The sequence below is a fragment of the Panthera pardus genome, unplaced genomic scaffold (genome assembly GCF_024362965.1).
Source record: "Panthera pardus isolate Hobbes unplaced genomic scaffold, ASM2436296v1 HiC_scaffold_1, whole genome shotgun sequence".
Classification (NCBI taxonomy): domain Eukaryota; kingdom Metazoa; phylum Chordata; class Mammalia; order Carnivora; family Felidae; genus Panthera; species Panthera pardus.
Window position 1 is genome coordinate 24060052 of NW_026526654.1, and position 24564 is coordinate 24084615.

At 40.9% G+C, this 24564-nt stretch overlaps 1 protein-coding gene and 1 pseudogene across 1 annotated transcript in view; one reads left to right on the plus strand and one right to left on the minus strand.

Annotated features, from left to right (window-relative positions):
• The window catches only part of DNAJC3 (DnaJ heat shock protein family (Hsp40) member C3), an 89298-nt gene extending 67380 nt beyond the window's left edge, over positions 1 to 21918 (minus strand). Inside the window, exons 1-2 of the mRNA XM_019444065.2 lie at positions 21696 to 21918; positions 3490 to 3600 (exon numbers count right to left, since the gene is read on the minus strand). Of these exons, the coding sequence (XP_019299610.1) occupies positions 3490 to 3600; positions 21696 to 21777 (193 nt within the window). The 5' untranslated portion in view covers positions 21778 to 21918. The remainder of the gene's footprint in view (positions 1 to 3489; positions 3601 to 21695) is intronic.
• LOC109264150 (guanine nucleotide-binding protein G(I)/G(S)/G(O) subunit gamma-5-like) lies at positions 14499 to 15078 on the plus strand (annotated as a pseudogene).
• Positions 21919 to 24564: the final 2646 nt, after the last annotated feature.

A 24564-nucleotide genomic window follows, 5' to 3' on the forward strand; every position in this document is an offset into this window, starting at 1 on the left:
AATGACAATGGTAATAACAACAATGAGATTCTACCTATCCTTAAGAAGTTCACAATCTTTTGCATTAGAACACGATGTTTAAAAAGTCACTAAGGTACTTTCTTTCCTTCTGTAAATGTGAATAGTAAATGCCCATCCCCATTTCACAAATGAGGTCCAAATGTGATGAGAAAGCACCATGATACGTTTGTGACAAATAAATGTAGGCATAGATTTTGTTTTCTGATTTAGCAAAACTATAAATGTGATACTGATTTTCTTTCCAAGCAAATAGAGAAAACTATCATTTCAGACATGCCTACCATTTAATCCACCACATTAGACAGGCATTCCTGCCCAATATAGCTCAGACATTCTGTTAGGTCTATCAAAAAAGTGATTTCAGACCCTAGAATTCATTATTTCCTTAAGACCATGCAGCAGGAATGAGAGTCAGGTCATTTTCACATTGCACTGCAGTTTTCTCTAATGATAAATCTCTAAACAATACTTGTGTCTGACTACTTCATAACATTGAAATGGATGCAACTGTTTTAGAAGACTAATTGGAAAGTGATAATCAACATCCTTCCTTAAATCACAGTTTCCGACAGATCAAGAATATTTCCCCATCTTAAATCTTAAAACTCCTGCCAAAAAATATTCATATGCCAGATACAAAAAAACTTCATATCACTGATAGACCCGTATCACTCTGTAGGAACAATGTGACACTACTGAATTTTAATACATAAACCTTTTCTTGTGTTAAAAATGTAATCATAAAACATACCAAGCCCAAGTAATTTTCAAAATGCACCTAGTAATTTTTCAAGAATGAAAATGGAAGGGTGCCACAACCATAAATAATGTCAACTACAGCATTATAATAAGAAATGATTCATTGATACTTACAATGCTGCCAGCCAAATTCTATTACAAACTTTCACATCAATTTCTAATCACAGAAGTTAAATAAAGTACATCACAAAATTTAGAAGCTGGGAAGTATAACAAATGAATAAACATTTAATGAACTCTTTTACACAGTCAGTTTAAAGCAATGTATTAAACCATGGGTGATATTTCACCACAGCAGATTGGCATATATTTTACAGCAGCCCAGCTCTACCGCCTACAGCAACAAGCACACAACTTGTTAGTCTACAAGTCAGGAGACCCGGACAAATTCACTGTTGGTGAGACGCTTTCCCTAACTCACTGGGCTACCTGAAGCAGCCAGTGTGGCCATGCTAAATGTGAGGTCTGGTAAACCAGACAACTGAAACAGAGGATCTAACGTTCTTTTCTGATAAACACACTTTTAATAGGAGGGTCAGTAGGCCATGACACCACCACCCCCCTCACCATCTCCTGTATACTGCCATCATATACAATTTAATCTTTGTTTTCTACAGTGGGCTATAATCTGTGTTTGACACAAACTAAGATGATGAATGTCCCAAACTACACAGGTCTTTCTGAGAAATTAAGACATGTGAACATTCTGAGAATTGTTGTAAGTCGCCAAATCATGACGAACAAAAGGGCACATAGCTCTACAGCTCTCTGAACTCTGAATGCATTAGCACTGCTTCACTTTCTCCCTTCGCCGAATTTCACAAATAAATTATCAGTTCTTAGCTTTACTAACTGACATCTGACAATGAATATAATATTTTATTGGGTATTTTGGGGAAGAACCATCTCAAAAGTTCAAGTACAGCAGTGAAGCTAAAGAAAAGCAAGAAGTCATTTTAAACGACCGTAACAATATGCCATGGCCTTAACGTTTCTGCTAAAAGGGAGATTTAAAAAAGCAAATAATAAAGTAGAAAATAGGTAGGAGGTGTAAGTTTCTGCAAATATTCTTGCAGTACTAGGGAAGAATCAATATTTTTTAAGATATGCTTTATCTAAGACAATAATTGAAATTTTTTTAACTACCACGCTGCAGCAGAGCTCAAACCACCAGAACAGTGTGGACTCAGTAGTGACATGGTCATTTAGTATATGGTCTCCAGTGAAAATTAACTGGTACAAATTGCTGTGCCGATTACCTACCACCTCCCAAGGTGAGCTAATTGCTAAAATGAAAAAACCTACCTAACAGAAATTTCACATAGTTAAGAAAATTCTATTAACATATCAAGTCTGTTTTTTAAGTCTTAATTTTCAGAGATATAAAAATTATATTTCTACAGATCCTACATGTGTGATTGTACCCTATTTTCAAAAAAAAATCTTTATATACATTATTCTCACCAATCTTCACAAAAAATCCTTTTAGGTGGCACAGTGAAAACTGCTAGGAATATGCAGGTAACTTGTTTAAGTCTATATTTACTTACATAACTTAACCAATAATCATAGGATTATCAAGTGGCAAACCCAAGATTAAAAACCTTGGTTTCCTGTTATTCCAGAGGGTTAATAATACCAGTAATAAAAGTGTGAGTTTACAAAAAAGCATTAAGAAAAATACTGCCAAACCAAAATCTAATTATGTTCTGTTTACAAAGTAAATTACAGGAGTGGGATGATCATTCTTCTGGTGAGAACTTTATCTTATCAAAAACATAGAAAAAAATAAACAAAAAAACCCACCTCATTACCCTACAGGTTAACTTGTCACTCTTAACCATCCCAAATAAAAGTGAGAATGTATAATTTAAGAGAGGATTCCAAAAAGTCAGTGTCAGAAAGTCCTGCACAAAAGCATATAGAAAATCCTTTAAGCCCTCACTTAGAACCTATTTATTGTGGCCATCTCGTTCCTCTCAGTCCCAATAGATTAAAAGCTGCAGAGAGTAGAAACTATAGACAAACATAAGTGAGCAACAGGATGTCCAGCCTAAGGGAGTGAGGAAGTTTGACCAACACAGAAGAGGCAACGGACTGCAGGAACCCCCAAGGGCCTCAAAGTAAAAGAACTATACTTCTGATCTCAAGTCATCAAGAAAATTAAACCGTCTTTAGTGAAATCTTTTAGGGGGGGTAAAAAACTATATAATACAGTGAGAAAAGCTTTCTGTCAAAATTATCTTGACTTGGGGCGCCTGGGTGGCTCTATCGGTTGGGCGTCCGACTTCAGCTCAGGTCATGATCTCACAGTCCGTGGGTTTGAGCCCCGCATCGGGCTCTGTGATGACAGCCTGGAGCCTGCTTCAGATTTTGTGTCTCCCTCTCTCTCTCTGCCCCTCCCCTGCTCTCACTCTGTCTCTCTCAAAAATAAGTAAAGGTTAAAAAAAAATCTTAAAAAAAAAAATTATCTTGACTTATTCTTGATACTTAGAGTAGAAAATGTAGTTATCTGGAAAATTCTCTTGTGTTAGATACATATGCATTTAAGTGTTGTGTATTTATTAATCTATTTCACCCAGAATCCTGCAAATATTTTTAAATGTTTTCTTTCAACATTAAATAATGTTTATTTTAAATGTTATCCAAATGCTGTTAACTAGAAATAACTAGGATGGCCACTGAGGGTTTTGGTTCCAAGATACAAACCTACTGCAGCATGAAACTGAGATAAAGCATCAGCTAGTTGTCCAGCTGCAAGTAATTTCTTGCCCAATTCAAGATGTTTCTCAACATCTGCATTTACTCCACATTCAGCACCTAAAAACAACAACAAAAATCAGTTAACTCTCCATGACCAAGATTCAATTCTGAATAAAATGTTAAAAATACAGTTATCTCCCTCAAGCATTTGCCCAGATAAGAGTCACAGAAGCCAAAGACATAGCTTTAGCTATAGAAAAGGTAACTTAATAAAGCACAGTGCTTCATTTAAAGCATATAAGCCACCCAAAAATACACCCTGGTCATATCAAAAGAATGTAACTGTCTCCAAAATATAAAGGAAACTGCATAACCCAGTAGTAAAAATACATCGAACAACAAAGTCAGAATTCCTTTGTTAAAATGGAATCTCATTTTAATGGGTATTATCACCGAGTCCACTCTAATATTCAAGTACTAATTAAGCATCTACAATGCATCAGGCACTATTCTAGGTATTTGGGATAAGTGAGCAAAACACACACACACACACACACCTCTGCCACTCACGGCACCTGACATTATGAAGGGAGAAGGCAGACACGAGAAATACATACACTACACAGTATGTTAGGTGAGAAGTACCATGGAAAAAGTCAAGCCACATGAGGGCACCAGAAGGGCTGGTGCTTCCAGTATTAAAGAACATGGTCAAGGGCGGGCCTCATGGAGAAGCTGACATCTGAGCAAAGACAAAGGAAAGGAAGGAACTCACCAGGCAGATATGTAGAAAAAGAACTTTCTAAGAGGAACCAGTTAGTGCAAGGGCCCTAAGTCAGGAGAATGCCAGCTTATGTTTCAGAAACAGCAGGGAGACCAGGATGGCTACCCCAGAGCCAACAAGGAAAACAGTACTAGAAGATGAAGTCAAGAAGCAGAGGGCCATGTACGGCTTTGGTTTCACTCTGGGTAAAATGGGGAGCTCGTGAGGAACTGTGAGTAAAATAACCTCCTCTGACTGAACAGGCCAGTTATCAATGTGCTACCTCTCTCCTCTGAATTCATCTTTCAGTACCTGGCTTTAAAAATGGACTGGAGTTTTTAAGCATTTCTTCTTTATACTGAGTACAATATTACACTCTGTCAAGTAAAAGGTACTGAAGGGGCACTGCAGGAAAGACACCTTCAGGGTCTTGTTGCTATCTTTATTTTGTTCTGGTTCCTACTGCACGGTACCTATGGGGAGAATACCCAGTGGCTCCCAGTCCTAGCCATATGCCCCTGGGTCCAGTCCCTCAGCAACCTGGTAGCCTTGACCAGGCACTACCTCCCAATGAGGACACCATGAAGTCCAGGTTTTATGCCCACACACAGCACCCTGACTCCCCCCCCCCACACACAGGCCAACCGACCCAGGTTCAACTACACTTAAGAGGGTTATTTCCTGCTTGCCCAGCTACAGTGGACCAGCTCTAATCTCAGCAACTCAGCAAACTTTTCTACCAGCAACTTAAGGTTGTACCTCTACCTTCTCTAATAAGATTTTAAACCCAAGACTTTAGTAGTTCACCTCTCTAAGTTGGCCCTTCTTTGGGGACCACCTGTTAGCCCCAGAGTATCCTTTAGAGCTCCCTTTACATCTTTATAGTTATTCTCCTATCATAGTGTAACAATTCTTTAAACTTCCCTCTTTTAAATTACTCTGTGGTCTCTGTCTCCTGAATGGATCCAGACTTATATACAGTTGGCACTGGGGAATGGTCCTAGCAGACCCACAAAGACAGGATTTAAGGACAAGTTTGGTCATATCCTTGAGCTTGAATGTAGTGATGAGCTCATTGTCAATGAGAAATAAGATGTCAGTAATCCATAGCAGGTATTAGAATCATAATTAATCAAGATACCATTTGTGGTTGACAGTAATCCCATGCTAACTAGAAAACCGAGACTGTTGTTGCACTTGACCCCAATAACAGTAGTGATGAAGGTAAGGACTGTGGTGCGAGGGGATTCTTCTGAGTGCATTAGAGCACTTTCAGAGACAAAGAAAGAAGCAGCTCAGCCCGAGCCCTCAGCTCAAGTCTCTTTCTGCGAGCTTCCATGTCAGCCCTGAAACAATTTCTTATTTTTGTAGCCACACAGCCGATTGAGCTGAAAATCAAACACAAAATTGAATGTAACGTGTGTAGAAGGGTGTATATGGAAACTAAGAAGCCAAAGCATTTCTCATTTATGGTGAGCATGAGGTTCCACTATTCAGATACTTAGAATGATGCTAAAATAGACACTGCCCGAAAAAATTTCAGAACAATCATCACTTGGGAAGGTGGGAGAAAGGACAGACTGGGAAAGGGCAGATGAGAACCTTCTGGGGTGATGATAATGTTGTAATCTTGATAGAGGTTTGGGTACACAGGGAGGTGCAGTTATCAAAACTCAGCAAATAGACACTTAAAATACGGACATTTTATTATACATAAATTTTACCCCCAAAAAAGCTGTTGATGATATGCATGTTAAAGTGTTTAGGGAAATCTGCACGGATATTATTATGAAATATATATATTTATGTTTGTGTATTTATTTTGAGTGGGGGAAGAGACAGAAAGAGAGGGAGAGATAATCCCAAGCAAGCTCCACACTGTCAGTGCAGAGCCCCATACAGGGCTCGATCTCACAAACCATGAGATCATGACCTGAGCCAAAATCAAGAGTCAGTATGATAATTATATTAATGGCAGAATCGAGATGATGGATATAGGAGCATACATTACAAAATTCTTTCAACTTTATGAAATGTTTTAATAATACAATTTTCGGAAAATATACAATATAGTGTTGTAGTGAGGGAATACACGCAGGGTGCTGTAAGGACACAAGTTAGGGCACCTAACACCTATAGTTAAATAAAATTTAAAATTTGGGGTGCCTGGGTGGCTTGGTGGGTTGATTGTCCAACTCTTAATTTCAACTAAGGTCATGATCCCAGGGTCATGGGATGGAGTCCTGTGTCAGGCTCTGTGCTGAGCGTGGAGCCTGCTTAAGATTCTTAAGATTCATTCATTTCTCTCTCTCTCTCTCTCTCTCTCTCTCTCTCTCCCTCCTTCCCTCCCTCTCCTCCTCTCCCCTGCTCTTTCTCTCAAAAATAAATTTTTTAAAAAATGAAAACAATTTCAATTTCTCAGTCATTAGTCACAGTTTAAGTGCTGGAAAGCTACCGGCTAGTCCAGGAAACAGTGCACATAATATTGAACACTTCCCATCATCATAGAAGGTTCTACTAGACGGCACTGAGGGGGGTTTTACTGAAGTATCACCCGAAACCCAAAGGAAAAATGGGGACAATACCGCCTGCATGAAAAAGCCTTAAGAGGGAAAAAAAACCCAACACTCCAAACACAAAGGACATCACATTTAAATGCCCAGACGGAAGAGAATTAATGAGGCTTTCAAAGAAATTAATCAGAGAAATTAAAGTCCTGCATTTCAGCTCTCTCTCCTCTCCATCATGATTTAATTATTCTGGAGTGGGTCACTTTAAGTGCTAGGTGAGTCTCATAAATAGCCAGCACGGAAGAGGGAAATCATAAGGTATCCTGTTACAACAACCCAGGTAACTTGACAGCGAGGCGATCGAGAGTGTGGAGTAGGAGTGTGGAGTAGAAGCCATGAAAAAAAAAGAAGAGTAGATTGCTCAGAGGAATAGAAGAGAGAAAGACAACTACACATGACTTGCGGTGACTGGCTGGATGTGGAGGGCAGGTGAAGAAAGACCAGGAGTGCAGGGTCCAGGATATCCACAACAATGTGGGCAACTATGTGAGCCTGCCACTTTAGCCATCAAAAGCAACTGAATTCTTTATTTCATCTAACATAGCAAAGAGCTGAAAGAAATGCACTCTATCTTGCTATTTTCCCTACTAAACAAAGTAGCTTTTTCAGCTTCCAGTGTTCCTAGTTTCTGTGCAGTGTCTTATTACCTTGGCTGCCTGATGGACCCCTCCACACAAGGAAGACAAGGAAGGGGAGGGAGGGAAGGAGAAAACCTTAACTTGATGGCCTCAAAAACTTAGGATCCTGTGAACCCTGTTTGTTTGGGGCAACAATGTGAAGATGTCTACCCTATTTAAGAGTGTGTGAGTAACATGTAGAGAAATTAGTTGGGAGTTTTCAATGGGCTGGGAAAGCATTATTTTTCCCTTTATTTTTTTTAATGTTTATTTCTTTATTTTGAGAAAGAGAGAGAGAGAGAGAGAATGAGCAGGGGGAAGGGCAGAGAGAGAGGGAGGGAGCATTCCAAGCAGGCTCCAGGCCTCAAGCACTGTAAGATCCCATGAACCATGAGATCATAACCCGAGGCAAAATCAAGAGTTTGACGCCTGACTGAGCCCCCCAGGTGATGTGGGAAACAAAGGCAGAAGGAAACCGCAGATAAATTAAATTTCCTTATAACCTGCAACCCATTAACAACTACCTGAGGCTAGAGTTTCTCCAGGAACTCCCTACTGTCTTAATGCTAATGTTTTGCTAGAGGAAAAACCACCTTAGCTTGACAATAGCTAGGCCTCCAGTATCCTGTGAGTCTTCTTTAGCAGATGAAAATCTCTTTGGAAACTTCCTCTTGACATTACCTCCCACCAAATCCCAACTCTATAAGCAGTCTCTCCACAGGGTCCCAGAGCAGCTCTTCCTGCCCATGGGTCCTGTCCCCGTGCTTTAATAAAATTACTTTTGCACCAAAGATGTCTTCAAGAATTCTTTCTTGGCCGTCGGCTCCAGACCCCACAAACCCCACTATCATCCCAAAACCTCATCACCAGGCACCCCTATTTTTCCCTTTAAAAATGAGAATATAGGCTCTTGCTCTGTAAATTCACTATGCAGTAACGATTCAGAAACCAGTTACGTTCTGACAGTGAGGGTCACCTGTAGTTCCACCTAATTCCATACCATATCCAAAAATAACCTGCTTTTCATAATGAAGACTACGGAAACCAAGGTAGTTCATTAAACAAATGTTACTGAATATACACTATGTGTTAAACTGTGGCCATAACAGAGATGAACAGGGTGGTCTTCCTCAAAGAGGCAATGAGGAGAATCCCTCAGGCTTTAGTCATTTATGAGAATGCCCTAGCGGGCAGGGTTCCCATCAGTGACTCTGGAGAAAGGCTGTTTTTGAACATTACACTGGCATCTCTGCCACATACTGAAGTATTTACAGAATATATAATATGAAGAACAGCACTGACTTCAAAATAATCTTGAAAGGAAAAATGAAAGTATAAGTGAAATAAGATTGGCCATATGTTGATAAATTCTGAAGCTGGCTCACAATACTATTCTCTCTACTTTGGTATATTTTTAAGATTTTCCCAAATCAAGTTTTTAAAAAATTTAAATCCTTTCAATAAAGAGAAAACTGGCTTATAAAAATCTCTTACACTAGGGCCCCTGGGTGGCTCAGTCGGTTAAGCATCTGACTTTGGCTCAGGTCATGATCTCATGGTTCATGAGTTCAAGCCCCGCATTGGGCTCTCTGCTGACAGCTCAGAGCCTGGAACCTGCTTCAGATTCTGTCTCTGTCTCTCTGCCCCTCCCCTGCTCGTGCGCTCTCTCTTTCTTTCTCTCTCTCTCAAATATAAAATAAAACATTAAAAAAAAAAAATCTCTTACATCAAAAATGTTTTGAAGTAAGTGGACCACAGGGACTAGCACATGAGCCTACCTCCCAACATACTCAAATTTACAGAAGCTATTTAAAGAATAAATGCATAACCTTGCTGGGGGTAAGGGGGGAATTTTTATTTAAAGAAGAAGGCCATCAGAGAAACAGAAATCTTAGGGGAAAAATGTAGAAAGGACAGAATAGGGTTAGTTGGCAAAATCACATACAAACACCATTCCGGGGAATGTGTGCCATGGAGGTAGATGCAGTCCTTTGTGCTCCAAACTCCAATACAAGGAAAAGGAAGGGACCCTTGGATTTCCCAGCCTCCAGACAATTGGCCTTCTCCCACAAACTGCTCTCACACTGGCAATGAGCAATTCTGAAATTTACAAAGATAATCATAAAATCAATCTTTAAGAAACTAATACCAAGTAAGAGAATTTAGGGGAAATAATTAGTGGAACAAATAGTAAAAAAATTCTAAAAATGAATATAATGGCCATTCTTACAAATTCAAAAGGATGCAGCATTCATAACACACAGAACAGACCAACTATTTATTCATTTATTGCTGTAGCAGTGGAGAAAAAGACAGATAAAATCATTTCTAAGTGCCATAACAAACTGCCAGAGGAAAGGAGGAGTACTTAATACAAAGGGGTCAAATAAGTCTTCTCTAAGAAGATAATGTTTGAGTTAAAACACAAAGGGGTATGGGGATAGGGAGGATCCTGAATGACAAGTGCCTCCAGAATGCCAAAATATGTCCAGACAAGGAGTACAAAACAAGTGCAAAGGGCTTAGATAGGACCAAGCTCACCTTCGAGGAATCAAAAGGAGGCTCCAGCATGTTAGGAAGGATAGAGGACAGGTGCCTGAGTGGCTCAGTCAAACTTCGGACTCTTGGTTTCAGCTCAGGTCATGATCTCATTGTTCCTGAGATAGAGCCCATTCAGCTCAGGTTATGATCTCACGGTTCCTGAGAAAGAGCCCCATGTAGGGCTCTGCACTGGCAGGGTGGAGCCTATTTGGGATTTTCTCTTTCCCTCTCTCTCTGACCCTCTCCTGCTCATGTGCAAGCACATGTGTGCTCGCTCTCTCTCTCTCTCTCAAAATAAATATTTAAAAATAATAAAATTAAAAAAAAAAAAAAAAGGATAGAGGATGCAGGCAAGATAGATCACAATGGGCCTTTCAGGCCAAGGTATGAAACTTACATTTTATTCTAAGTACAAAGACACATCATTAGATGGGTCTTACTAAGGAACTCACTACCTGATTTACATTTTAAAAAGACCCCTGCTGGCTGCAGTGTAGAAAAGAGATTAGAGGCAGACAAGAATGTGAAGAAGTGTGGTGGGTAGCAAGCTGCATTATAGTATACACTCTGATTTCATTTATGCTTAAAATATATATATAACATATATTCTTAGATTAACTTTTTCCAGTAAAAATGTACTCATGTACTAATACAGTACAAACTTAATAAACTGAGAAAGATGTTCCTGATTGAATAATCACTTGCAACTGAAAACTCTTGTAAAGCATATTTACAAACACTATATACATATAATATTTTACAACTAAGCAGCCAATTAAGTCAGGAAAGAAAAGCAAAATAACCCTGCCTCCTTTCTCAGAGGACTGTGCAGCTGGAGAGATTCCAACAGGACGGAGGATGTTAGATCTCATTGTCTTCCTACCCCTGGACCTTTCCCCCAAGCACTTCAATAAAATGGTTTCATTCCTCCCACCCCCAAAAACAACAACAACAACAACACCCTGCCTCACTTGTTTAAGTGTAGTTCAAAGGGACAGCATTATAATCAGATACTGCAGAGAATATAGGTGATATAGATCCTAAAATTTAAAACAATCCTTATCTTTTCAGATTCTAAAATATTTATGAATGAAATGAGAGCATGTATGATAGGTTTAAAAATAATCCATGGGTATAGATGCAATAAGATCAATCATGAGTTGGTAACTGTTAAAGCTAGGAGATGGGTACCTAGGGGTTCATATACCATTCCCCACTTTTGTAAATGTGTGCAATTTTCCACAATAAAATTTTATATTAAATCTCTTTAAGGGATTAGGGGTGGAATATTAAAACAGTTAAAGATAGCTCATTTTCATTTTTTAAAAGATAATTTCTAATATAAGCTATCCATCCATAAACATTTATAGTGCCTAGTGTAAAATACAAAAATTTGTGCATCGCTCATGAAGGGAGAAATGTGTGTACAGAACCATGGTAAATTAAAGTAGAGAATGACTAAGAATCAAATAAGAATGGTGAAAGCACTGTGTGTGAACTCTGGAACAATCCAGCCCATTACAGGAGGCTCAAGTAATTACAGGGGCATGTCGATGGGATTCTGTGTATTCTCAAAATGCAGGGGGTATGAAGGGGGTAGTCTTCAAAATAGTATGAAGGTTTCATTTAAAACATTTTCCTGATACATTTTCTCAAAGGGAGGATCAGATCAATGTACTCAATACAAGATTCCAGACTGCCCGAGGAGGGAAGAAATTTGGGCATGAGATAAACTATTAGTGAAAATGCTTTCCTTATCCAACTATGAAAATGTTTAACAGGAAAGATGTAACACAAAAGGAATTAAGAACCTACTATGGGCTGGATACTTTCAGTGTCATAATTTCACTTAATTTTCACAACCCTAGAAAATAAACATGTTTCATACTCTTACAGCTCAGAAAACTGAGGTTTAAAGAAGTTACCCATCCTGCTAGAAGACTCACAGTATCTGTCAAAACAAAATTCGATTCCAAAGCCCAACTTTCTTTTCAGCATAGGCCATGATCCTTTTCCCTATCTAATCTAGGCTAGGTGTCCCTCAGTTACTAAGCCCTGTATGCTTCATTCACTCGACCCATCATTTAATATGACATTTTAGCACAATGGTTTCCAACCTCCAAGGCTGATTTGAACCTAGGTCTAGTGAGAAGCAAGGAATGCATCTGCCAAGTTCTTTGAACTATTCTATCAAGTCATTTTGGGTCAGACATTCCTCACTGAGTCATTGTGGTTTCCTGCTTTCACAGTAGTTGGAAGAACCAGAGCTCAACACCCAACTGACTCTCCACCACCTCCCCACAGTGCCCTTAGAAGAACCCTCCTTGGCTACCCTCGCAGGTGTGCCAGAACTACAACCAGGAACCAGGGACCACCATCAACTGCCAGATCAACCTGGAGCTCTCTGCCTCCTACTTCTACCTACTTCTGCCTCCATGCCTTACTACTTTGACCTCAATGGTGTGGCTTTGAAGAACTTTGTCAGATATTTTCTTCTCCAATCTCAAGAGAGGACACATGCTAAGATACTGAGGAAGCTGCAGAACCAACCAGGTGACCAAATCTCAAATCTTTCAGGATATCAAGAAACTAAACCATAGTAAGTGAGAGAGCTGGCTGAAGGCAATAGAGTGTGCAAGTGTTACCTTGGAAAAACGCATAAATCTGTCACTACTGAATGCACAATACTGCACAAACTGGTCACTGACAAAAATGACCCCTACTTATGTGACTTCACTGACATTTATTACCTGAATGAGCAGGTGAAATCCATCAAAAAATGGAGGCCCCAGAATTGGTATGGCAGAGTATCTCTTTGATAAGCACATCCTGGGAGACAAGTAACAATGACAGCTAAGCCTTAGGCTGGCTTCACATAGTCATGAGGTTGACTTCCCTGGTCACCAAAGATAAGCATGCACGCTGAGGTTACCTTTAACTTTTCTGTAAACTATACCAACACTTCCACTTAAGTTATTTCATTTGTACTGTTCCCTCAGATAAATCTAATTTGGTATATACCCTCCAAAAAAGTTATGCCTTACTCTCACCCCAAAAGTTAAGTTACTCTTCAAACTAAATTTCTCTCACCTTCTAGGATTATAAGAGGTATCCAGCATTTCTCTGTCCCTTCTAAATGAAACTCAGATCTTTATTACGTTACAATTCTGTCCAATATAATTTCTATTTAATGTGATAAGTAAATACCACCTCCTCTACAAGAATTTTCTGTGGCCCTCTCCAATCATCCAGAAAGAATGATTATGCCTTCAGTGCACCTTGGTCACGTCTCCCTAACAGACCCTGCTACAGCATAAAGGTTGTTGCATAGGCGCCTTTCTCTCTGCAAGAGGTGGTGTGCCTTCTAACTGGAATCTTCTCTCACCTTCTTCCAAATCCAGCCCCCCATGCTGCTGCCAAAGTGATCCCTCAAAAACGCACTCCTAATAAAAAGGATGCGGTATTTTCACATCGCTGGCTAAGTTCAATCTAAGCCCTTTCAGATCTGGGGTGTCTGGGTGGCTCAGTCAGTTAAGCAGCTGACTCTTGATCCCAGCGTCATGAGTTCAAGCCCCATGTTGAGCTCCACACTGGGCATGAAGCTTACTCAATTAAGAAAGGAAAGGAAGCGGACGGGACGGGACGGGACGGGACGGGACGGGACGGGAAGGGAAAAACTTTTAAAAAACAAAAATAAAAATAAACCCCTTCAGCTCTGAAGGCAAACAAGACCCTTCGTGATCAGATCCCATGATGTGTGTCCAGTCTCATCATGACCACTCCTCCACCTCTTACTTTACACTCCTGTATCAGCATGAACTGGTTGTACTTCCCTGAAGAGACTGTGTAAAGAAAAGAAAAGAAAAGAAAAGAAAAGAAAAGAAAAGAGAAGAGAAGAAAAGAAAAGAAAAGAGAAAAACTTTTAAAAAACAAAAATAAAAATAAACCCCTTCAGCTCTGAAGGCAAACAAGACCCTTCGTGATCAGATCCCATGATGTGTGTCCAGTCTCATCATGACCACTCCTCCACCTCTTACTTTACACTCCTGTATCAGCATGAACTGGTTGTACTTCCCTGAAGAGACTGTGTTCTCATGCCACATCCCTTTGCACTTGCTGTTCCATGAAAAGGACTTTCCCACTTGCCCCCTGGGATATTTCTACCCCAATAGGATTCCGTCCTCACATGCTGGCTCCTTTGTGAGACCTCCCCTAACTACTGCAGTGAGAGGGTGGGTGGGAGAAAGCCTGTTCTGTGCTCCTATGACATCTCCACACTCAAAAGTACATGAGTTTAAGTTGCAATACCACTGTCTCAATTACTGACCTTCACAGTTTGCTGGCCTCTCACAACCCCTGAGAACCCAACCCAGGTAAAAAGCGTGTTTGAGAGAAGAAACCATCTTTTCTTCTTTATATCACCTAATCCAGTACCTTGCCCACAGTGGACACTCAATATTCACTGACTGATGTAACTATCTTCCTTCTTAAATGTATCACAACTCATCATAATAATAAAATCCAATGTCTGGTTCCTCCACTGGTTGTGGCTATGAAGCAGGGGGTTCAACAGCTCCCTTGGAAGCAGGAGTGCAAGCTTGTGAAGTTTTCTCAAACGGCTGCAGATTTGAAACAATTCTGTCTGTACAAGGTTCAACACAATCCCCTGCTGACTACAGTAACTTCAAGTAGGAATCCCTTCAGACCCCAGAAGGTCTGTTCCTTTTGGTAGAAAAATGAATCTGTGGATGGTTTTCTAACCCACTTTTCATGAACCAGTGAATATTCAAAGGAGCACTACATTTGAAGCCTATAGAAAAGCTTATCCCTAAACATATGCCATACTAAAATTCTACTTTTGTCAATCCTTAACATCTCTCTGCATTTTCATAAATTTCTATTTCACAAGAATATGTATACTTTACATACACTGGCAGCAGCATACAACAAAATACTTAGTGTAATATGTAATATGTGATAACAAGTACCAAATCAAACTGATGCTACCAAAGATTCATAAAGACACTAATATGTAAAAAGAAAAAATTATTTATAAATAAATTTTTGTAGTATCTCAACCCTATTTTCAGCCATGGATACTTTTTATTCCTTTGCCACATACAGTGACAGTGGTAACAAGCTATCTCCTTGTTTTCTGATTAGGCAACCAAACATCATGCCATTGCCTAATCAGCATGAAACAATAGGTTCCTCCTTAGATGAGCATAACCATAGGTCAGCAAAATATACAGGAAGCATAAGAAAAAAGGTAGAGTAGTTAAGTCCTTCAATGAAGTTAGTACTGAAATCCATCATATTTTGAAGAGCAAAATTAAAGAATTTTAAGAAATGTAAAGTTGAGGGGTTAAGAATATGATGTGGTGGGGCACCTGGGTGGTTCAGACGGTTAAGCGTCCGACTTCAGCTCAGGTCACGATCTTGCGGTCCGTGGGTTCGAGCCCCGCGTCGGGCTCTGGGCTGATGGCTCAGAGCCTGGAGCCTGCTTCGGATTCTGTGTCTCCCTCTCTCTCTGCCCCTCCCCCGTTCATGTTCTGTCTCTGTCTCAAAAATAAACGTTTAAAAAAAAAATTAAAAAAAAAAAAGAATATGATGTGGTGAGAATCACAATCAAGACTGAAGAACAAGAACAAAAAAGGCAACAACAAGGGTCAAAGATACTAAGGTTCAAGCTAAGGCCAGGTGACAGGGCCAGAAGCAAGCCCAGGATGGCTATTCAGGTTGGAGCACTTAGAACATGAGAGATGAGAGGGACCTCTGGCTGGCTCAGTAAGTACGGCATGGAACTCTTGACCTTGGAGTTGCAGGTTCAAGCCCCATACTGAGTGTAGAGATTACTTAAAAATAAAATCTTTAAAAGGGAAGAAAAAAAATGTTAGGGATGAGGAAAACCCAAAGGTCATTCTACAAAGGCACATGAGGCCAAAAAAAAAAAAAAAAAAAAAAAAGGACAAAATACTGTCTATAAAAGTCTGATCTGAATCCAAGACGCAAGCAAGAGGGGGGCAGAGTCTGAAAGAAGTCTCATGGCAGAAACACAGAAAAAGTGGAAACTGGCCACAGAAAGAGCAAAAAGTGCATTATCTTAGCAATTCCATAGTCAACTAAGGACCAATGACAAAAGAGTTTCAATAAAAATACACTGAGCTGGAAACCCTGAAGTCATTATGACCTAAAAAGTGGTTCAGCCAAAATGAAAGGAAAAAAGGCTGAGTAGTTGTGTAATACATCTGAACTAAATGTCTGCACCGAAATCTTCCTTAGATGAACTTGGAAAATAAAATCTATTGTAACCAGGTTTGCTCAATTTCAGTGGACATTGCCTGTCTTTGCTTCAATTAACTGTGAAGGTATAAATGTTGTGATGTGATCCCCTGCTCAAGGAATGTAGAAAATAAGTATGAAGAGTCCTTGCAAAAACAAAACAGAACAAAAAACAAACGAACAAACAAAAGCTCAGTCAACTTCACTCACCAATTTAAAAAATATTTAATCTACTTCATCTCAACATGTTTTAGGTACAGAGATAAGAGCTCTTTCCACAAAGCTTATATTCTTGAGATAACAGGCAAGAAAAGTAAACGAGGTAATTCAGACAATGTGAAATTTTATGAAGAAAATTCAAAAAGGTAAACAGAGACTATTAACTGAAGGAGAGCATGCTTTTTAACATAGTATGTCAGGCCTCTCTGAAATACGAATGTTCATTTGAAGACCTCATATGAAGCTTTCCAAACCGTGGGAACAGCAAGAATCAAGACTCTCAGTCAGAAATGAGGTTGGCATTTGGAAGTAAAAGAAGTTGTGTGGTGGGAGCCTAACGATGAGGGGAAGATTAGGACGAAACAGGTGTAAGTAAATAAGAGTCTGATATGTAAGGCTTTGCAGTTATCAGCGGAGTAACGTGTTGAAGAGAGAACAGAAGAGGAAGAAATAGAGACTATCCACAACTCTTCAAAGTTCTGCTGTCCAGAGAAGCAAAGATACAGTTCAGTATCTGAAGGGACACACTACATCAAAGAACAGTTTAGGATGGAAACACTACAGCATCTTGGGAGTGCTGATGTCAAGGATCCCACAGAGAGGAACAAAGTGATGACGCAGGAGAAAAACGATAACTATAGGAGCAATACTTTCAGAAGATGAGAGAAAATGGAATCCAGGACATAAGTATACGAATTGGATTTTGCCAGGAATAGAGATGCTTTATCCATTTTAACATAAGAAAAGTAGCAAACTGGGTACAGATACACGTAAGCTAGTGCCTTTAGTGGAAGAAAGAAAAGGAAACTACCCTGTGATGGCCTTCATTTTCTCAAACAACGACACGTTCTAAGAGAATGAGGTAAAGGAAGGGAGGAAAGGAGGGTTACATTGGAGATTTAAGGAAAGAAAAGGTTTGAAATGCAGATTTTCAAGAACAGACACACAAGGCAATTGTAGGAATGTTGGCAGTATTGCATATGCATTTGAAATTGAGATTATGTGCTTAAAATGAAACCAGTCAGCAAGGTTATCTCCATTTTTCTCCAGCCATGTTCAACTCTGAGGTACAACAAACAAGTCTGCCAAGTTGGACTGAAGAGGTGTCAAATTTTGCCAAGTGAGTAAGACAAAATAATACAGAAGCAAGGAAATTAAAGGCTGTTTTCAATAGAGCAACTACAAGGTGGACCACTAAATCTAAACTGAGAAAGGAGGGAAAAGAATATATATGCTTTACAAAGCATGTCTTATACCCCCAAGTGATCGGTAAGCTCAATGACAAAAACTGTGAGTTCCACACTATGTGTATCGCATCAGAAAGCACTACAGTGTAAGCCTCTGCTGACTGATTAAATGAGTCTTTCCCATATCCAGAACTCCAAATGACACAAACTCATCGATTTACAAAACAAAACAAAAAATAAACAAAATTTTTTAAAAACAGCTTTCTAAAGATCTTGGAAGAAAAATAAATCTATAATTGAAATGTCTTAGTTCTAAAAAGCAGGTGACTGGGTTCCCATGATACTTCCATATGAACAAAGATAAACTGCTGGACATTAATCAGAGGAAAACCATGACACTAGAAATTCAACTTAACCACAATTCACTTCATATGAGAAAATAAAGCCTAATAATTTCTACAAAGAATCCCATCAGAGAACAACCTGTCCCACAGAATCAAAACTACATTTCAGGCTCTTGTTCAGCAAACGATAACTAGTCAGGTAAATTGGAACTTTTACACTACTAACTACAGCATATTGCATTAAAATAATTCTAGAAGCTATCTGACCACCTGCTAAAATACTTGGTATAGGGGCGCCTGGGTGGCTCAGTCAGTTAAGCGTCCAACTTCACCTCAGATCATGATCTCGAAGCTCATGAGTTGGAGGCCAGCGTCAGGCTCTGTGCTGACAGCCTGGGGCCTGCTTTGGATTCTGTGTCTGCCTCTTTCTGCCCCTCCCCTGCTCACGCTCTTGCTCTCTCTCTCTCTCTCTCAAAAATAAACATTAAAAAAAATAAAAATAAATACTTAATGTATATATATTACTTAAAGTCACTCATTTTCCCTGCTTTATTTTTTCTTTCCAAATTCAAATAATGTCAGAAAATCTTAGAGAAGACAAAACATACTTTCAGTGGGTTAGGCGAATATAGAAGTTATCAATATCACTTATACTTAAAATTTTCCAACTATTCTTTTCCTATGGCCAAATAAACAGTTTAGTCAGGTCAGTTCAGTGAAATAAAGAAAAATTGAGTCCCAGTAGCATGTTAGTAAGAAAAAGAGTTAAAAGAAAGTTTGGTTCCCAGGCTGTGCTCCCATTGAAACAGAACAAACCATTAGCAAAGAATTAAAATAGCTACGTTATCTGTAACATGAGAATACTAGACACTACTAAAGTTTTCTTTCTGTTCCAAAAATTCTACTCCTAACCTAGTGCTTTAGACTTCCTTCTTTCAAGGGCCTTTTTAAAAGGGGGTGCTAAGAGATGTAATCTTTCAATTCATAAGACTGCTACATAGTTTCTTTCTTTGGATTACAATTAACAGAAAAGCCTAGAAAAAACCAAAGACGAGTATTTTTAAGTAGGGAAGAAACTAGGCCAACTAAGCCAATTACTGGTGACCCTCTCAGTCACATGCAGCTCTCGTTGCTTCACACTCACTCTTCTCACACCCTTCTCCTTCAGTTCCTCTCCCTCCAAACCTCAGACTTAAATCCCCCTGAAGGACTCTGAGGTTACTGAAACCAAACACAACTTATTTTGGAAAACAGGAGCTAACAGTTTGCCAATTCAGGTAAGAGGTTCTTTCTTATCTTTATATCCTCATCACCAAATTTAGTGTCTGGTACATGGCAGACACCTAATCTACTCCTCTATATGTCTTGTTAGACCAGTGATTCTCACCAGTGATTTCTTTTTAGAAATGCAAAATTTCAGGTCCCACCCAGACCTACTGAATCAGAAACACTGGTAGGGGAACCCAGCACTCAGTTTTTAAAAGCCCTCCAGGCAGATTCTGATGCACACTCAAGTTTGGGGACCACTTTTAAACATGCCAGGAAATCAACTTTCTGTTCATTACCGCCAGTGGCCAAAAAAAAACAAACAAAATGCTGATTTTTCCCAGCTGCCACCAGTTACAAATGTTTGGGCCCACATGATGCTGTCAGCCACTTAACTTCTGCCTCCAGCCTGCACACAAGATGAACTTCAGAGTCGAAAAACTGAGCTTAACTTATGGCTCTTAGATTTAACAGCTCTGTGACCTTATAGCTACACTTAATTAAATGCATCTGTAAAGGAGGAATAGTATCAAATACCTCCATAAGAGATCACTCATAGAAAGGTGCCTGGCACACAGACCTTTAATAAATTTAACGTCTTTTCCCTTTCTTCCCTGCCACCTGTACCAAGTCCCTGTTACCCTCATACAGACAATGCTCCTGAAAAACAGCACTCTGGCTTTCCTCTGAGAACTGTCACCAATGGCTCCTATACAGAAAAACTCCCTAACAAAGTTTTCCTTCTGGAAAATACTGTAGGAGGGAAATGAAATATTAAGAGTTCTACAGAACCAGGGGCACCTGGGTGACTCAGATCTCACAGTTCAGGAGTTTCAGTCCACGTCAGGCCCGCACTGACAGTGTGGAGCCTGCTAGGGATTCTCTCTCTCCCCCTCTCTCTCTACCCCGCCTCTCTCTCCCTCAAAATAAATAAATAAACTTAAAAAAAAAAAAAAAGAGTCTTACAGAACGATATACAGAACAGCAATTCCAAAAAGGTAGTCCAAAAGCTAGCAGGAAAAGAAAATCACATAGAAGTGTGCACTTTCATTAAAAAAAAAAAAAAAAAAAAAAAAAAAAAGCATTAAATGGAACATAGGCAACTTTCTCTTAAGTGGTCAAAATAAACCACCAGTAGTAACTGGACATAAATGTGACACTGGGGCGGGGGAGGGTTAGCATTAGAAAATGCAAGAGAACTGGAATAGGTACATGACCCATATTAAAAGTGGTCCAGGCATTCAAATCTCAACTTCCTAGACTGGCGCAATACGAATGTCAAATTCTTTGTCCCAGTGCTGTCACGCTATATGTTCTGATTTGGGGTTCAGAAAAGAATATGTTCACCAGGAGAACAACATCAACGACGTTGAGAATTTTGAGGGGATTTTACCATAAACAAGTCCCAACCTCAGCTCCTCACTTCCTCTAAATCTAACATTAAGTCTCATACTGAAATGTGTGACCCCTTGACTACTAGCCCTTTGCATAGGAATGAAAGTAGATCAGTGACTGTAATAGGTCATTATGCCCAATTATTTGTCACAGTCACCAGGCTGGAAGCATTAGTTCAACTGGCACCTTCAACTTTAATTCTTACTCCACTCGCTGACCTCTAGGATGGGACAGCCCTCTACTTTTGCTATTGTTAGAGTAACCAACACTCCAACCTGTAGGACCCAAGAGAAATTTAAGCGTTTGCACCTTTAAGGGGGCCTTCCCCCCCCCCCCCCAAGAGAACTCGGAAAAAGGAAAACCAGCCCTAAGTAGAAGGACACCATCCTGGGCATAGTAAAACCACAAACTTTGTGCCTTGCCCTCCGGGACCTTGAATTCCAGCACCGGCAACAACCAAACAACTTCTATCCACCGCAGAGTACAGGAGTGCGATGGTTACTCAACTTTTTACGGTCAACACTGTCCCCCCCACCGCTTCACGCGGCCGGACACACTGCTCCCTCCCCCCGGAACTCCAAAACGAAAGAAGCCTCCCCTTTGGCCACCTTTACTGCCTCCTCCCAGCACCACTGACCAAGTGTCTCCAGGCGCCAAGCGAGGGTCCAAGCGAGGCCGGGGCCCGACGGCTGCTCCAGACTCCGCGTCCCAGGACACTCCCGAAGTCGCTGCCGGGTGCCCCGCTCCCCTAGACCCCCTCGGCCCCCTTCGGTCCCGCTCCTCCCTCCAAACCCGCCGTCCCCGCCCGGCGGCCCGCCGGTCCCACCACCCCGTCCCCGGACAAACCCGGAACCCAGCGCCGGCCCCCGCCCCGGGGCGGGCTCAGGCCCAGCCGGTCCGCGCGGAGTCCCCGGCGCCCGCCCCGCGGCCCCGACCGCCGGAAGACTCGCGCCGGGACGCAGGCGGGGAAGCGCCAGGGGGCTTGGCCCGGGCGCCCGCTCCCCCGGCCAGAGCAGGGAAGGACTCACCTTCGTACTGCAGGTCCACCAGGACCAACAGGAAGGGGAACACCGAGCCCAGCCGGCTGGTCACAGAGCCGGGGGCCACCATGTCCAAGGGCGCGGGCAGTAAGGAGGAGAGAGGGTGCGGGGCCCACCAGCCCCGCCGGCGCTCAGGGTGCAGCTGCGCCCGCCCGCCGTCGGCTCTCGCTCAGGCCTAAGCGGCAGCTGGCGCCCAGCAGAGGAAGGCAGCGGTGGGCGGGGTCCGGGCGACGCTACGCCCCGAGCGCCGCCGCCGCCCAATCGCCTTCTTCCTGGACCCGCGCCTACCGGGCTCGCCGGGATCGTGGTTCGCGCTGATAGGCTGCGGGGGCCGCCGCCCCGCCCCGTCTCTGATAGGACAACGTGGAGGCACGAGACGAGGCAGCGTCCGCTGGTCGTGGAGCTGTCAGGGAGCTCCACACGGCCGCGGCCGGCGGGAGGGAGGCGGCCGGGCCGGCTGTGTGGCGGCCGCCGAGTCCGCATGCGCAGGCCGCGGAAGCCTTTTAGGGTCGCTCCTGGAGCCGGAGGTTAGCGAGGAGGAGGTTTTCCGGTGTGCTGTTTGGCAAGCTAGGTGAAGCCGCCGCGCCCGCAATGAGAAGGCCAAGCCAGGTCCCAGGAAGTCCGAGCGCCTGGAGTGGAGGTCTCGGAATGGACCGGCGAACTGCAGGATTCTCAGAGCCTGCTACCTCCAGCCGAGTACAGACTCCACTGAAGAGTGCTCGAGAAACGGCCAGAGTCCCAGGCTCGGTAGAGGAGGGTGAGCTGATGGGGCCCGGAGCATTTCGGGGACAGCCGGGCAGAAATACGTTAGTGACCCGAGGCCCGCGAGAATGGTTTGGAAGCCCGGGAACCCCCTCCCCACCACTGGCCAGCGGACCAGCGTGCCCAGAAAAGAGAACAATTCTGAAAGATTCTGTGAAGAAACAACCAGGGAGGCACAGCTGCTAAGAGAGCAAGGGGGTCTGGAGAGTGTAGCCAACGTCAACCATAAGGGGGGTGAGGGGGGAGACCTGTTAGAAAGGATCTTGCATCATGTCCTCATCAAAGGAAACTCAACAAGAGAGATAGGAAGTTGAACAAGATAAGATTCAAGTTACTCGCTTTAGCGTTAAGTTTTGTTCAAAGCCACTTTCTCTGGCGTCCCCAACACAATCCAGCTCGCAAGCTGTACATCAGTGATGTTTTAGGTGGAGTAAAACAGTAATGCTGTTCTGTGTTTATTGCCAAGCATAAACTTATTACTTTACCAATAAGTATACAACTGAGTATTAAATAAATAAAACGTTCATGTAATACTGATAATAAATAGATGAATCTTTGGACAGTTGGAATGAATTAATATCGATTTTTTTAAACAGCTCTGTGGCCACCCCATGTTCATTGCACCACTACTTACAATAGCCAAGACATGGAAACAATCTAAGCACCATTAACAAATGAATTAATGGATAAAGAAAATGTGGCATGCCTGCATGAGTATTATTTAGGCATAAAAAAGGAAATCCTGCTATTTGCAACAACATGGGTGGACCTTGTGAGCATTATGCTAAGTGAAAGAAGTCAAAGAAAAATAAATACTATATGATCTTGTATGTGGAATCTAAAAAACTCAGATACAGAGAACAAATTGGTGGTTGTCAAAGGTGGTCAAAAGTTTCAAACATCCAGTTACAAGATAAGTCCTGTGAATATAATGTACAACATGGAGAGTATAGTTAATAATACTGAATTTGAAAAAGTAACAATACTGTATTGTATATGTGAAAGTTGCTAAGAAAGCAGATGTTAAAAGTTCTCATCACAAGAAAAAAATTGTAACTATAGTGATGGATAGTAACTAAACCTATAATCATTTTGTACTATGTGCACATATCAAATCATTGTACACCTACAACTAATACAATGTATGTCAATTATAGCTCAATAAAAAAATGTAAAAATTGGTACAGTTCTATGCCTTCTGATTTTTGATTATATGGAATTAGTGATAAAATGTTTTACATACAATGGGTAAACTCTTCAAAACAAACTTTCTAAAGTGAATTCTAATAGTCAATGTCTTTATAAAGGTTTCTTGTGAAAATATGATAACAAATAATAAGGACTTTATTTTTTCCAGATTTCATGTCTATAGATTTATATAAATGAATATCTAGATATCTAAATATTTAAATCTAATATACTTATAGATATTAATATCTATCTCATATCTAAATTATATCCTTACATCTAACTCCAAGCATAGAAACAATTGCATTTAATCTTATAAACACAATAATTAAAGGACAGATAATGTCAAAATGGACAATAAAGGAAATAACGTATCAATTATAAAGCTGTCTACGTGGTATGATGAACTTCCTTTTGTGGCCAGGTGATTTCAACAAAGATGCCAAGACAATTCAATGGGGCAAAGGTAGTCACTTCAACAAATGATCCATGTGCAGAAGAATGGAGTTGGACCCCTTCCCTACTTAGACCATAAAGTATAAAACCTATAAAACTCATAAAAGAAGATAGTAGTAAATCTCCATGTTCTTGGGTTAAGTAAAGGGTTCTTAGATACAACACCAAAAACACAAGCACAGAGGAATAATTAAAGTGGATTTCATAAAAATTTAGATTTTTTGTGCTTCAAAGGACACCAAGAAAATGAAAAGACAATACACAAGATGGAAGAAAAAAAATGCAAATTGTAGATTTGATAAGGGAATTGTATCCAAAAAAAAAGTGTATATATATATATATATCCTTTTACAACTCAAGAAGAAAAAGACAACCCAATTGAATACGCAAAGAATCTGAATAGGCATTTTTCAAAAGAATATATGTAAATGGTCAATATGTACATAAAAAG